This window comes from Schistocerca cancellata, chromosome 7 (assembly GCF_023864275.1).
Source record: "Schistocerca cancellata isolate TAMUIC-IGC-003103 chromosome 7, iqSchCanc2.1, whole genome shotgun sequence".
Classification (NCBI taxonomy): Eukaryota; Metazoa; Arthropoda; class Insecta; order Orthoptera; family Acrididae; genus Schistocerca; species Schistocerca cancellata.
In genome coordinates, this window is record NC_064632.1 from 442,806,803 (window position 1) to 442,822,352 (window position 15,550).

A 15,550-nucleotide genomic window follows, 5' to 3' on the forward strand; every position below is an offset into this window, starting at 1 on the left:
TAGCCTGGCAGATGAACACATTACAAGAATGAAAAACGAGGTAAAAGAAATTGTTCAAGTAGTTACAGCAAAGAAAAATTTAACTGTGATGTGGGACTAGAATTCAATAGAAGGAAAAGGAAGACAAGGAAAAATAGTAGGGGAATAAGAACTGAAGGAAAGGAGTGAAAGAGGAATTCATCCGGTAGAATGTTGCACAGAGTATAGTTTAATCATTGCTAACAGTTGGTTTATAAATGGTGAGAGGAGGTTGCGTATGTGGAAGAGACCGGAATACACTGCAAGCTTTCATATTTGTTATAGAATGGTAAGACAGAGATTCCAGAACCAGATTAAACTGTAAGACACTTACAGGGCAGAGGTGGACTGACCACAATTTATTGGTTATGTATTGTAGATTAAAAATAAGTAAACTGCCAAAAGATAGGGAAGTAAGAATATGGGACCTGGATAAGTTGATACAACTAAAGATTGTTCTGTGTTTAAAACAGAGCATCTGACAGGAAAAGGGGGAAGGAATACAGTAGAAAAATATGGGTGGTTTTGAGAGATGAAATAGTGAAAGCAGTAGAGGTTCAAATAGGTAAAAAGACAAAGCCCAGTAGAAATCATTGGATATCACAGGAGATATTGATTTTAACCGATGAAAGGAGAAAATGTAAGTATGCAACAAATGAAGCAGGCAAAAGTGAATACAAATGTCTAAAAAATGACAGTGATAGGTAGTGCAAAATGCCTACACAAGAATGAATGGCTAAAGGACATGTTAGGATATAGAAGCATATGTAATTGTGTGAAGGATAGATATTGCTTGTTGAAAAATTAAAGACGCCTTTGAAGAAAAGAGAGGCAGGTGTAGGAATATCAAGAGATCACATGGAAAACCAGTACTAAGCAAAGAAGGGAAGCTGGAGGGTGGAAGGAATATATAGAGCGACTGTACAAGTGAAATGAAGTTGAAGGCAATATTAAAGAAAAGGAAGAGGATGTAGATGAAGATGAGATGGGAAGTATGAAACTGTGAAAAGAATTTGACACAGCACTGAAAGGCCTAAGACGAAACAACGCTCCTGGAATAGACGACATTCCATCACAACTACTGATTACGTTAGGAGAGCCAGCCATAAAAAAATATTCCATCTAATGTGTACGATGTGTGAGACAAATTTAATACCCCCAGACTTCAAGAAGAATGAAATACCAGAAAAAGCATTTTAAAACTGGAATACACTCTTTGGAATTCAGAAAGTAGCAGAGTAAAATACAGGGAACAAAAGATTATTCACAACTGGTAAAGTAACCAGATATCAGTTACAAGAGTCAAAGGGCACAACAGGGAAGCTGTGGCTGAGAAGGGAGTGAGACAGAGTTGTAGTCTATCCCCAATGTTGAACTATACATTGAGCAGGCAGCACACAAAACCAAAGAAAAATCTGGAGAAGGAATTCAAGTTCAGTGATAAGAAATAAAGACACTGAGATTTGCCGATGACATTATAATTTTGTTAGAGACAGCAATGGGTTTGGAAGAGCAGTGGAATGGAATGGGCATTTTCTAACAAGAAGAACCAACAGAAAAAAAGAAGAGTAATGGAATGCAGCTGAATTCAATAAGGTGATGCTGAGAGAATTAGGTTCAGGAATAGAGACAATGAACATAGTAGATGAGTTTTGCTATTTAGGCGGCAAGATAACTGATGATGGCTGAAGCGAGAGGATGTAAATGTAGACTACTAATGGCCAAAAAAAGTAGAGTGTAACCTTGTATAGAAGTGAATGTGGACAATAAGCAGTTTAGACAAGAAAAGAGTATAAGCTTTTGAAATGTGGTGCTACAGAAGAATGTTGAATATTATATGGGTAGATTATGTAACTAATGAGGAGGTAGTGAAAAGGATTGGAGAGCCACATTTGGGGCAAAACTTGACTAAAAGAAAGGACTAGCTGCTAGGAAACTTTATAAGATATAAAGGAAGACCAAGAGATGAATACAGTAGGCAGGTTCAACCAGATATAGGTTGCACCAGTTATTTGGAGATAAAGACACTTGCACAAGATAAAGTAGCGTGGAGAGCTGCAGCAAACCAGACTGAAGACCTCAACAACAGTGACATTTCCTATTCTCCACTATTGGCATAGCATTTATTTCTCTTTTCCTATTTCCCAACTATTTTTCTCAGAGTAAAAAAGCTCCTCTTTCAAAAAGTAGGTTTCTATCAATGCTCTTGACATTTATTCATCAGCTATCGGTAGGCCTTTGTCTTCTTTGTGTTACTGTACAATGTGAAAATTATAATACTTGTGCTATTCAAATGATCTCAAATTAATCTTGCCTGGTGCATTGCTACAAACAATCTGCTTTGTTCTTAAGATTTCAGTTTTAATTTATATGAAGTCGACACACTTAAGTAAGTTTCAAGTTTTGTCTTCTCTAGAGAAATCATTTTTATAAGCAGCACCCTAAGTTTATATTATCAAAGCTCTAAACTCACAAAATTACTATGTTAATCAACAATCTAATGTTACTAATAGCAGCATTTAAATAGTAGATCAATATTAGTCCTTTTTATATAAAATCTCTCTCAGACCTTTGTTGCCAAGTAGACACATGTAACGAGCATCTCCTTTGGATGATAATCCATAGCAGAGTTTCGCAGATAGAATCGCTTGAAGTAGTGGAAAGCAGCACCCATAACAGCCCGTGGAACTGGAGGCTGAAAGCGCCGACAAAAATCTCGTAGGTGGAGCTCAAACTGACGCACCAGGCAACGTTCTTCTGCAGCTGTCAGGAAGAATCTAGACATGTCACCTGCCTTAACGGCAGCTTCATCTTCACGGTGGCGTTCTATGTACTGGGCATTGGCTTCTGTACGTAATGTAATAAGCTCTGACTCATTACTGAATGTCCAGCTGCGTTTTTGAGTGCTGGACATATACATGATAGTGCCTGTGCACAAACAAAATGAAAATATTAGAGGCATGAAGTTAAAAATATACTGCACACAATTAAAATGAAAGATTTAAGAACAGAAAATGTTCTGCTTACCAAGCAGCAGCTAATATAGGAACTGCCACATTCAGAGTAACATCATCCTTCATGTGACAAGTGAGAGGAAAGGGTTGGAGAAAACATAACTATTATAGGATTAAGTTGAAATGTCACCTAGGATTCCATCATGGGAAGAAAATAAGTCACTAAATTTGTAACAACACATGGGATTTGAAATAATTAGAATTTACAAGCAAAAAGCACAATTACAACAGAAAAATTATTAGAAAAACATAATGGAATTAGAAGCACAGCTGAGCCCAAAGTAGATAGTGACAAACAGAAATTAGACTAATAGAATTTAGGAAATAGCAGAGAAAAGCAAAAGATGGAAGATAACTAAAACAAGCAAAAGTAAATAAACCTAAAGTGAGGGAAACTGGCAAGCGAAGGAATAAAATTATGTTGACAACAAGAGACAATTGTATAAATCAATTCTAACATGGAGGGCAGAAATGAAATAAATGCCACTAATCTTATTCCCACTTGGAAGTTCTGGGATACTGATGATGGAAGGAAGAATCTTTATTACCTGCCTAGTGAAGCAGTGTGTTGCAGTCTGCTCTGCAAATTGTTTTGCATTTTGTTACTGGACACTTTTGGCCCAAGTCCATGCTTTCTTTATAAAAGTCAATGTCAGAAATAAGATCAGTTGCTACATAATAATCATCATCAGTAGCAGCAGCAGCAGCAGCAGCAGCAGCACGTGCCAGCCACAATTTCTAGCCAAGTACCAAGCCCAGGTATGCCTGCAATTTCTTTTTCAATGGGAAACAGTCTAGAATGATATTCACTCCCACAATTTTTCGTGTTTCTTTGGTCTGGCTGCCTCCCTCAGTCCCTTGGACTCTATTCCAGCTCCACCTTTGTCTAGCAGTCAAAGATGTCTTCCCCCCCTTTTTTTGTCTTTTCTTGTAACCTAACAGAGAACTTTCTATGTCCCACTGTACAGTTCTAAGCTTCTGTCTAGTATATTCATAAAGTGTCCAGGTTTCACAGCAGAAAATCTGACTGGGGAGGAAACTGATGAAAAACTATTTTATTCAGTTTTACTGTCATGTTTAACCTGGAGATTAAGTGTCTTCCAAATGCTTGCAGCCTAGCTAGATGTGTTGAAAGAGTTGTGATCTTTTGTCTCCCATCATATTTAAAGCTGGCCAAGATAGACGTATTCTCTGACAGTGTCCCGTAGTGTGTTTCCTACTGTGCATCAGTTCTTAGACATAACTTTTGTCTTAGAAAGAGTTACATTCAGTTCCACTGATTGATATTCTGGAGTGATATCTGATCCCATTTTTTGCAGTTCTCCAACATCATTTGCCAATAGTACAATGTCAACTGCAAATCTCAGGTTGTTAAGTCTCTTCCCAATGCGTCTTATTCTTTTTTGTTCCCAGTTCAATTTTGACACAGTCATTTCCAGGAAGGTTGAGAACAGCTTGGGAGAAATGAGATCACTTTGTTTCACTCCTCTGTGGATTGGAAACTCTGAGTTACACCCCTGACACTAACAAAAGCTGCAGAAGTTTTGTGTATATGGTACAGTATTTTAACATCAGACACCTCTTCCTCTTACTCAGCTAGGGCCTGCAGGACAGCAAGATGGGGCTAAACGAATTGAAGCCTTTTCAAAATCTACAATAGCTATACATAAGATGCTTTTGGTATTCATTTATCACTTCTTGGTGAACAAAAATATGACCTAGTAAGCTGACACAGCTGCAGAATGCAGCCTGCTCAATAGGTTGAGTCGCATCAAGGATAAGGCTGATATGATTTAACAATATTCACGTAAAAACTTTGAACTAAATGCAAGTTAGGCTTATGGGATAATAGCTTTTACGTCACAATTTTTTGGTGGAACAGTGTTATTTGTTCATTATATGAGGTCAGGATTGATGCATGGGCAGTAGAAGAAGTAAATATTTCTGACAAGTGCTCATAAGATTCCTCACTAGCAAACTTCAGAAGATCCAAGGACAACTCGTCAGAACAAGCAGCAGTGATCTTTTTCAAGGTATCAACAGGCTATCTGACTTCCGAAGGAAATGTTTGGAATTTTGGGCGCAAAGGTGAAGTCAGGTAACGTTGGAATTACCTTTTGTTTTGCATACAGATTACCATTAAAACTCCTGATGAACTTTAAAATTTCCTCTCCATACGTAAGTCTACCATTGTCTCCATTTATTGCAATAATCTGCTTCTGGGCAATCATAATATTCTGTTTCTCTTTACCTCTATTTACGCATGTTTTGCTCTCTAAACTGGATCTGAGAATGTCCTCATTGTCTTTCTTTAAATTGACTATCATTGCTTTTCTCAAGGTTTTATACTGTTCAGAATACTCTATCTGCCACATATGGTATATCTCACAACTGGCCCTTCCTCTGACAAAGCAACTCTTACCAGTGACTAAGGGTTTGGTGGGGCAACTGAATGAGGGTATGTAAAACTGATCTTTATAGCAGGGACAGTAACAAAGTATGAATCAAAATGAAAGAAAAGGAGTTGAAAAATGACATATGGTTTGACCAAGGTATGAAGTCAAAAGATGAAAAGAATAAAATCAGTGATTTGCATCCTATTGATAATGTCATGTGATATGGATAACAAGCTCAGATGGAGGAATGAAATTGCCTGCAGCATTTGGAATAATCCCAGTGTTTCTCCTATAAAAACCACAGAAAATATAAATCTGAATGAGTGGGCAATGATTTGAACTACTATAGCCCTAAAGGAGAGTCCAGTATCTGATCACTATACCATGTTGCATTGATTGCAAGGATAATGTAAAGTTGCTACCAGTGTCATGCCAGGAGGAATGAACAGGAAGATCTCATTTTAGACGACAAGAATTTAAAACCTCAGGGGGAAAACTGGTTCATATTTGCATAACATGCTGACATTGTATGATAAAGAGTTACAACCATTTGTTGTTTTTAGATGAATTAAACAGTTCTTGACTAGCTAATACAGTTTAGGGGGTAGGGGTAGTGCCTCTGACTAGTAATCAAAATTTCTAGGAACCAAAATCAAAACCAGCAACTGTTTAAATTCTGAATAAAAACCTTCAGTAATGGTGGCCAAACATTTCTGGGTTTTAGAGTGTCACCCTTGTTCTGCCAAAGACCTTGTCAAAGAGAACAGGGCAAGAGGTCTGGGGCATCCTCATGCACTGGAGATGTGAAACTGCCACAAAACCCAGAAAAATCATCTATCATCAACAGCATGACAATGCAAGGCAATGAAAATCACCATATGACGTGTATCCACATAACATGTGGTCTGTAATTGAAAAAGTGTCATAATAATCTCTCCTTGTGGAGAAGATAAAGCGATTAGCCCTTTATTTGGATCTCTGGGAGGAGATTGCCTATGGGGAGGTAACCACGAGAAAAAAAATGAATAATCAATGAAAGGGTAGCACTCCATGAGTCAAAGCATAGAATGTTAGAAGTCTGAATGTGATAGAAAGCTAACAAAAGGTTGAAAAGGAAAATGCAAAGGCACAATTTAGAAATCATGAAGTGAAATGGAAAGAAGAAAAGGTTTCTGGTTAGATGAATACAGAACTATACAAACAGTAGCAAACAATGTTGTAATGACAATATATTTTGTTACAAATAGGAAAGTGGGGCAGAGAGTGAGTTACTGTGAACTGTTCAGTAGTAGGGTTGTTCACATCAGAAGAGAGGCAAACTAATGTCAAAAACAATACCTCAAGGAAAATAATAAATTACTGATAATATAATGTAAATGGATAGATAAAAAAATCTACTCACAAACAGCAGCAGAGGAACATACACACAAATGGATTTAATGTTCACAAGCTTTTAGAGCCAGTGGCTCCTTCTTCTGGCAGAAGAGTTGAAGGGGAAGGAAGAGGGGTGAATGAAAAGGACTGGAGAGGTTTAGGGACAAGGGTATAGTTCAGAAAAGTCACCCAGAGCTCCAGGTCAGTGGAGACTTACCAGACAGGATGAGAAGTCTACTAGCATCAAGCATCGGCCTTAATTTGAAGAAAAAATTGTGAGAATGTCCGTTTGGAGTACAGCATTGTATGGTAGTGAATCATAGACTATTGAAGAACAAAAGAGAATTGAAGCATTTGAGATGTGCTGCTACAAAAGAATGTTGAAGGACTGATAAGGTAAGGAATGAGTAGGCTCTCTGCACAATGGGTGAGGAAAAGAATATATGAAAAACGCTGACAAGGAGAAGGGCCAGAATGACAGGACATGTGTTTACACAGCAGCAAATAATGTCTATAGTACACGAGGGTAAAAAACTGTAGAGGAAGGCAGAGACTGCAATTAGCCAACAAATAATTGAGGATGTATGTTGCAAGTGCTGCCCTGAGATGCAGATATTGGCCCAAGAAGAGGCTGCATCAAATGATTCAGTAGACTAATGACTCATAAAAAAGGTTGTGTGTAAGGACTGGAAAGAGAATGACTGTGTACTGGACTCCAGGAACCACCCTCTGAAAAACATGAACAGACTGGCTTAAGAAGCAGAAGAAAGTTGGTTATAATTAAATAAGCGATGGTAGTGGCATTATTACGCACAGAGCACTAGCACTCTCTGTTAATGAAGATGGAGAAGGAATAGAATAATTCCTCCTCCACATTTGCCTGAATCAGAATGCTCGGCCAGTAATTTGGATCCTGGACCTCTCAGGTACTATTCTAGTGTTTTAATCCTAGTCTCACTTTGTGTGCTGGTTGACATATGGGTCATTCCATGTCAAGTCATCCTGGCCATGGTACCCATTATCTAGTTGTGAACTGAGATTTTGTGTACTGCTTTTCTGTCTAATTTCATGTACTTTTGCCCATTTTTATTGCTTTATGTACATTCTGTTGGTAGCAATTGCCGAAAGTTTGATGCAATGCGTTACTTCAAAGCAAACTGTAAAAGTTTGAAAATTGGCTGCAGCTTTTAAACAAAAGATAATAGTAAGCTGGCAGTTTTTTCCCTTAATATTCTTCCGGACATGTAATTTCTGAAAACACATTAGAATAGTCCAATTAAATTTTTGTAAACTAATTTTATTTTTAAATGAGAAAAAGTATTTTGGACATGTCTTACAACTACAGGGGTCAAATATGAAAAGAGCACAGAACGGATTTTTTACTTTTGATATGGAAGATGAGATGGTACAAGTAACGCCAAACAAGCCACACTCAATGTAAGCCAACCATTACGTGTTAAATAAACTCTTTAGGCGCGGCTTTCTTTCCTTCTAGAATATCTTAGTTTTTCACAGTCTCTGTGAAATGTTTTCTGTTTTAGTGTGTTCATTTTACAAAAAGTTCAAAATTACATGTTAACTGTATTTTATACATCTAAATAACATTTCTACTGTATGAAATAGCTTCTGAGGTACTATTATGTGCATACATTTATCTATTTTCTGTGTCGTTGTTTCCTGACCCAGTGATCTTGCTGAGCCTCAAATATTCCCAACGTAAAAGCTATTCAGATACATTCAGTGTGACTCAATTTCAATGAAAATATGACTAAATATGCTGCGCTTCATTAGATCATATTTAAAAGACTTTTTGGTCAGCTGTTTACATCTGATATGGATGATAAATAAACTACAATATTAAGCAATTTTGATTTTAGTGTTTTGGCGCACTACTGTCATAACAGTCGATTACTTTGTATTTTCTCAGTTTATTTCTGTTCTTGTGATATTTTGGTTTACCATCTATTCCAGCTATTCCCTTCCCCCATGAACCATGGACCATGCCGTTGGTGGGGAGGCTTGCGTGCCTCAGCGATACAGATGGCCGTACCGTAGGTGCAACCACAACGGAGGGGTAACTGTTGAGAGGCCAGACAAACATGTGGTTCCTGAAGAGGGGCAGCAGCCTTTTCAGTAGTTGCAGGGGCAACAGTCTGGATGATTGACTGATCTGGCCTTGTAACATTAACCAAAACGGCCTTGCTGTGCTGGTACTGCGAACGGCTGAAAGCAAGGGGAAACTACAGCCGTAATTTTTCCCGAGGACATGCAGCTTTACTGTATGATTAAATGATGATGGCGTCCTCTTGGGTAAAATATTCCGGAGGTAAAATAGTCCCCCATTAGGATCTCCGGGCGGGGACTACTCAAGAGGACGTCGTTATCAGGAGAAAGAAAACTGGCGTTCTACGGATCGGAGCGTTGAATGTCAGATCCCTTAATCGGGCAGGTAGGTTAGAAAATTTAAAAAGGGAAATGGATAGGTTAAAGTTAGATATAGTGGGAATTAGTGAAGTTCGGTGGCAGGAGGAACAAGACTTTTGGCCAGGTGATTACAGGGTTATAAATACAAAATCAAATAGGGGTAATGCAGGAGTAGGTTTAATAATGAATAAAAAAATAGGAGTGCGGGTTAGCTACTACAAACAGCATAGTGAACGCATTATTGTGGCCAAGATAGACACAAAGCCCATGCCTACTACAGTAGTACAAGTTTATATGCCAACTAGCTCTGCAGATGATGAAGAAATTGATGAAATGTATGACGAGATAAAATAAATTATTCAGGTAGTGAAGGGAGACGAAAATTTAATAGTCATGGGTGACTGGAATTCGTCAATAGGAAAAGGGAGAGAAGGAAACATAGTAGGTGAGTATGGATTGGGGGAAAGAAATGAAAGAGGAAGCCGCCTTGTAGAATTTTGCACAGAGCATAACTTAATCATAGCTAACACTTGGTTCAAGAATCATAAAAGAAGGCTGTATACCTGGAAGAATCCTGGAGGTACTAAAAGGTATCAGATAGATTATATAATGGTAAGACAGAGATTTAGGAACCAGGTTTTAAATTGTAAGACATTTACAGGGGCAGATGTGGATTCTGACCACAATCTATTGGTTATGAACTGCAGATTGAAACTGAAGAAACTGCAAAAAGGTGGGAATTTAAGGAGATGGGACCTGGATAAACTGAAAGAACCAGAGGTTGTAGAGAGTTTCAGGGAGAGGATAAGGGGACAATTGACAGAAATGGGGGAAAGAAATACAGTAGAAGAAGAATGGGTAGCTCTGAGGAATGAAGTAGTAAAGGCAGCAGAAGGTCAAGTAGGTAAAAAGACGAGGGCTAATAGAAATCCTTGGGTAACAGAAGAAATATGGAATTTAATTGATGAAAGGAGAAAATATAAAAATGCAGTAAATGAAGCAGGCAAAAAGGAATACAAACGTCTCAAAAATGAGATCGACAGGAAGTGCAAAATGGCTAAGCAGGGATGGCTAGAGGACAAATGTAAGGATGTAGAGGCTTGTCTCACTAGGGGTAAGATAGATACTGCCTACAGGAAAATTAAAGAGACCTTTGGAGAGAAGAGAACCACTTGTATGAATATCAAGAGCTCAGATGGCAACCCAGTTCTAAGCAAAGAAGGGAAGGCAGAAAGGTGGAAGGAGTATATAGAGGGTTTATACAAGGGCGATGTACTTGAGGACAATATTATGGAAATGGAAGAGGATGTAGATGAAGATGAAATGGGAGATAAGATACTGCGTGAAGAGTTTGACAGAGCACTGAAAGACCTGAGTTGAAACAAGGCCCCGGGAGTAGACAACATTCCATTTGAACTACTGATGGCCTTGGGAGAGCCAGTCATGACAAAACTCTACCATCTGGTGAGGAAGATGTATGAGACAGGCGAAATACCCACAGACTTCAAGAAGAATATAATAATTCCAATCCCAAAGAAAGCAGGTGTTGACAGATGTGAAAATTACCGAACTATCAGTTTAATAAGTCACAGCTGCAAAATACTAACGCGAATTCTTTACAGACGAATCGAAAAACTGGTAGAAGCGGACCTCGGGGAAGATCAGTTTGGATTCCATAGAAATATTGGAACACGTGAGGCAATACTAACCTTAAGACTTATCTTAGAAGAAAGATTAAGGAAAGGCAAACCTACGTTTCTAGCATTTGTAGACTTAGAGAAAGCTTTTGACAACGTTAACTGGAATACTCTCTGTCAAATTCTGAAGGTGGCAGGGGTAAAATACAGGGAGCGAAAGGCTATTTACAATTTGTACAGAAACCAGATGGCAGTTATAAGAGTCGAGGGGCATGAAAGGGAAGCAGTGGTTGGGAAAGGAGTGAGACAGGGTTGTAGCCTCTCCCTGATGTTATTCAATCTGTATATTGAGCAAGCAGTAAAGGAAACAAAAGAAAAATTCGGAGTAGGTATTAAAATTCATGGAGAAGAAGTAAAAACTTTGAGGTTCGCCGATGACATTGTAATTCTGTCAGAGACAGCAAAGGACTTGGAAGAGCAGTTGAACGGAATGGACAGTATCTTGAGAGGAGGATATAAGATGAACATCAACAAAAGCAAAATGAGGATAATGGAATGTAGTCAAATTAAATCGGGTGATGCTGAGGGGATTAGATTAGGAAATGAGACACTTAAAGTAGTAAAGGAGTTTTGCTATTTAGGGAGTAAAATGACTGATGATGGTCGAAGTAGAGAGGATATAAAATGTAGACTGGCAATGGCAAGGAAAGTGTTTCTGAAGAAGAGAAATTTGTTAACATCGAGTATAGATTTAAGTGTCAGGAAGTCGTTTCTGAAAGTATTTGTATGGAGTGTAGCCATGTATGGAAGTGAAACATGGACGATAACCAGTTTGGACAAGAAGAGAATAGAAGCTTTCGAAATGTGGTGCTACAGAAGAATGCTGAAGATAAGGTGGGTAGATCATGTAACTAATGAGGAGGTATTGAATAGGATTGGGCAGAAGAGAAGTTTGTGGCACAACTTGACTAGAAGAAGGGATCGGTTGGTAGGACATGTTTTGAGGCATCAAGGGATCACAAATTTAGCATTGGAGGGCAGCGTGGAGGGTAAAAATCGTAGAGGGAGACCAAGAGATGAATACACTAAGCAGATTCAGAAGGATGTAGGTTGCAGTAAGTACTGGGAGATGATGAAGCTTGCACAGGATAGGGTAGCATGGAGAGCTGCATCAAACCAGTCTCAGGACTGAAGACCACAACAACAACAACATCTATTTCTGTTGCTGATCTGGTATTACTTGGCATACTCAGGCACTAACCATACGTTTTGGTGAATGTGGTGCCATTTATCTAACTCATCATCATCAGGATTTCCTTCCAGCGAGCCGGATAGGAACTTTGTGAACGATATGCCTCCATCGGTTTCTCCCTCTCCACTACATCCCATGTTACTATTCTCCTCTTGAGATCTTCCTTAACCTGGTCTGCCCATCTCTTTCTAGGGCATCCAACTGGTCTTCTTCCTGGTATCTCCATCTCCAAATACTGGTGTGGAGTTCGAGTCGGGTGCATTCGCTTCACATGACCGAACCGCTTCAACCTCAAAGCACTCCTTCTCTCCTCTGTAGTCAATGACACCTGCAGGTCTCTCCTTACATAATCATTCCTGATTATGTCTCTCCTAGTTTTTTGTAGAGCTGACCTAAGGAACTTCATTTCACATGCTTGTATTTGACTCTCTTCTCTCTTATTTATGAAACACGCCTCTAGACTATACATCATGACTGGCAGGAGATAAGTTTTATACACGGTCTGTTTGGCTCTTTGAGGGATTTCCTTGTCCCAGATTATATTTCGTACTTGGTGGAAGAAGTTATTCTGTTTAAGACTTCTAGTTTGGAACTTCCATCGTGCAACATGATGCTACCCAGATAATTGAAGCTTTTCACACATTCAACCCTGTTCCCCTCCAGTATGATGTGAAAAGGTGTGGGTGTCCTGCTCTTCTTCATTGTCACTGTCTTGTTCCTACTCACAGTTAACTTGAATTTTTTCAATTTGTGTTCCAGTAATCTAGTCTCCTCTGAACCTCCATTTCCGTCTCTCCCCAAATGGCAATGTCCTCAGCAAAAACAAAAGCGTTGAGATCATCATTTTCTTCTTCCTTGATTTCTTTCATGGTTGTGTCCATAAGTGTAAAGAAGAGTAAAGGGGAGAGCGAACTGCCTTGGTGAACACCTCTCTGTCTTAAACCATTTTGATCTACCACCTCCAACTTGTAGACTGGTCTCAAAACCATCGTACATTAACGAATCAGGAACATTATGTTTTCTCAAGCACTCCCATATTTTCCCCCTTGGTACACTGTCATATGCTTTTTCCAACTCCACGAATACTACTATCAAGTCCTGTCATTTTTCCCAATATTTCTCCATTAACTGACGAAGGGAGAAAATGAGCTCTATTGTTCCCCTATTACTTCTGAGCCCATGCTGTTGTTCCTGTAATTGATGTTCTAGAATTTTCTGCACTCTTTTTTTTCTATGACCTTTTCCATTATCTTAAGGCAGTGTGATTCCTTGGTAGTCGGTGCATTTCTTTCTACTACCTTTCTTGAACAATGGTATTATAATTCCTTTTTTTCCATTCATCTGGCACTTTGTTTTTTTTCCATATCACTCCCAGCACCTGGTGCAGCCATTTTATTCCATGGACTCCTGCAGCTTTAATCAAATCGGCTGTCAGCTCATCTATCCCAGCCCCCTTCCCACTTTTCATCTGTTTCAGGGAATTCTCAGTTTCTAACCAAGAGATTGGATCCTGCTCTTCCTCTAATTCAATGACTTCAGTGTCACTTTCTTGTGTACCTTCCCCATTCAGTAAGATTTCAAAATAATTCTTCATCTCTTCTCTGATACCTTCCATGTCCCTGATAATGTCCCCATCCTCTATGCCTTCTCTACCAGATCTTTTACTTTCCAATAACCCATATGGCAGTTTTTGGTTCCCTTTGCTATCCTGCTCTAGTTTCTGGTGAATATTTCCGAACTCTTCTCCTTTTCTTCTTTCACAATTCTCTTTGGTTGGATTTTCTTTTGTCAGTATTCCTTCTCCAGTGTTGTCACCTTGTGTTCATCCTTTGGTACCAGCCCCTGGTTCTCATTTCTTTTTTCAAACTTCATGTTTTTCTTTGCCATATTACGCCTTTAATTGCATCTTTTACTCTATTGTTCCACCAACTGGTTTCTTTGTCTTTCACTTTACCCTTTATTTTGCCGCATATCCGCACAGCACTGTTAACTATTGATGTTTTAAATAGGTTCCACTCTTCCTCTACACTACCCCTTTCAGGTTTTGGCCCTTTTTGTGCTACTATATCCTGGAAACTTTTCTTCTTCTTCTTCTTCTTCTTCTTCTTCTTCCAACTTCCACTCCGAAAGAACAAGCCTCGGATTTGTCTAACTATTAAGTGAATATTATAGGTGTGGAAAGTGTAGAAGGTGAAGAAAATGCATTATCAAACCTTAACAAAAACAGATTTTAATTACCAGCGATCAGATATATTTGCTAGCCACTTTTAAATGTACATGATCTCAAACAATTTTCTCAGTGTTGCGCTATATATTGAACGTAATACGGACACTGCTTTTTCTCCACAGGTCGAACGAGAATGGCGCAGAAAGGAATTAGAAGCAGCTCGTAGGAAAGCTAAAGAGGAGGATGATCTGAAAAAAGCACGGGCAGAACAAATGCTTGACAGGAGAAGAACTATAGCACTTGAAATAGCCAGAGAGAAGAGAGAGTTTGAACGCATTGTAAAAGCACAGAGAGAATGGCAAGAAGAAGATGAAAGACAGGACAGAATGAAAAAGGAAGTGAGTGTAATTTTGATAATTATCATCATTAGACAGCTTAGGTATTTGACAGTGTGATTGTTAGTACCTCAAATGATTCCCTAATCTCTTCCACAAACAAGGAAACAAAGTAAAATCTTGTAGCCAACCATTTAGTCAGGTCAGATAACACAGAGCCTCTGACAAGATAATACATTCACATCACTGAAAACAAGAGGGCCGATCCAGTGGTATACCTGGTGCAGCCATAAACTTGAATAACACGCTTATAATGAAACATGACATGCTGCAATATGTATGTCATAAGCTCCACACACAGAACATATCATTAAATAATGTACCCCTGAAGCAAAGGCCAAAGCTAAATCCAGAAGCAAGTAGGATGACTTCATTTTGCCTTTACAACATGAAGAACAGCAATGACAGCACCTTATTATCCTTTTCTCCAACTGATCTGTGACCCCTTATCTCAGCAGTGAGGTTGTCACTGCACTTACAGGGACTTTATGTCATACCACTGTAGGCAGCACACTGATCATCTCGCCTGCTGTAGCCACCTGTTTGTTCTCCGGAATTCCTTTACCATCTGATTTCTGATTTACAGCATGATGTATACTCCAAGAAAAGGGGAGGGAGGGGGAGGGGGTAGAGGGAACTGCATATGACACACCACACAGGAATAATATGAATGGGGTAGTAGTCAGTAGATGTGATGTACATGCACAGGCAAGCAAACCATTACATTTTCAGAAAAACTGAATGATTTATTAAAGAGAAAGAGTTTCACAAATTGGGCAATTCAATAATATGTTGGCCCTTCTCTGCCCCTTACGCAAGCAGTAATTCAGCTTGGCACTGACTAATAAGAGTTGTTGGGTGTCCTCCAGAGGG

General features: G+C 39.0%; 2 protein-coding genes across 3 annotated transcripts in view; one reads left to right on the forward strand and one right to left on the reverse strand.

Annotated features, from left to right (window-relative positions):
• Positions 1-15,550, forward strand: part of LOC126092819 (cilia- and flagella-associated protein 45-like) — a 134,300-nt gene that overhangs the window by 97,299 nt on the left and 21,451 nt on the right. Inside the window, exon 7 of the mRNA XM_049908548.1 lies at positions 14,465-14,680. Coding sequence (XP_049764505.1) covers positions 14,465-14,680 — 216 coding nt within the window. The remainder of the gene's footprint in view (positions 1-14,464; positions 14,681-15,550) is intronic.
• LOC126092272 (cyclin-H) overlaps positions 1-15,550 on the reverse strand; it is a 66,620-nt gene that overhangs the window by 28,209 nt on the left and 22,861 nt on the right. For both annotated transcript variants that reach the window (XM_049907789.1, XM_049907788.1), the window contains exon 2: positions 2,588-2,946. In XM_049907789.1, coding sequence (XP_049763746.1) covers positions 2,588-2,938 — 351 coding nt within the window. In that variant the 5' untranslated portion in view covers positions 2,939-2,946. The remainder of the gene's footprint in view (positions 1-2,587; positions 2,947-15,550) is intronic.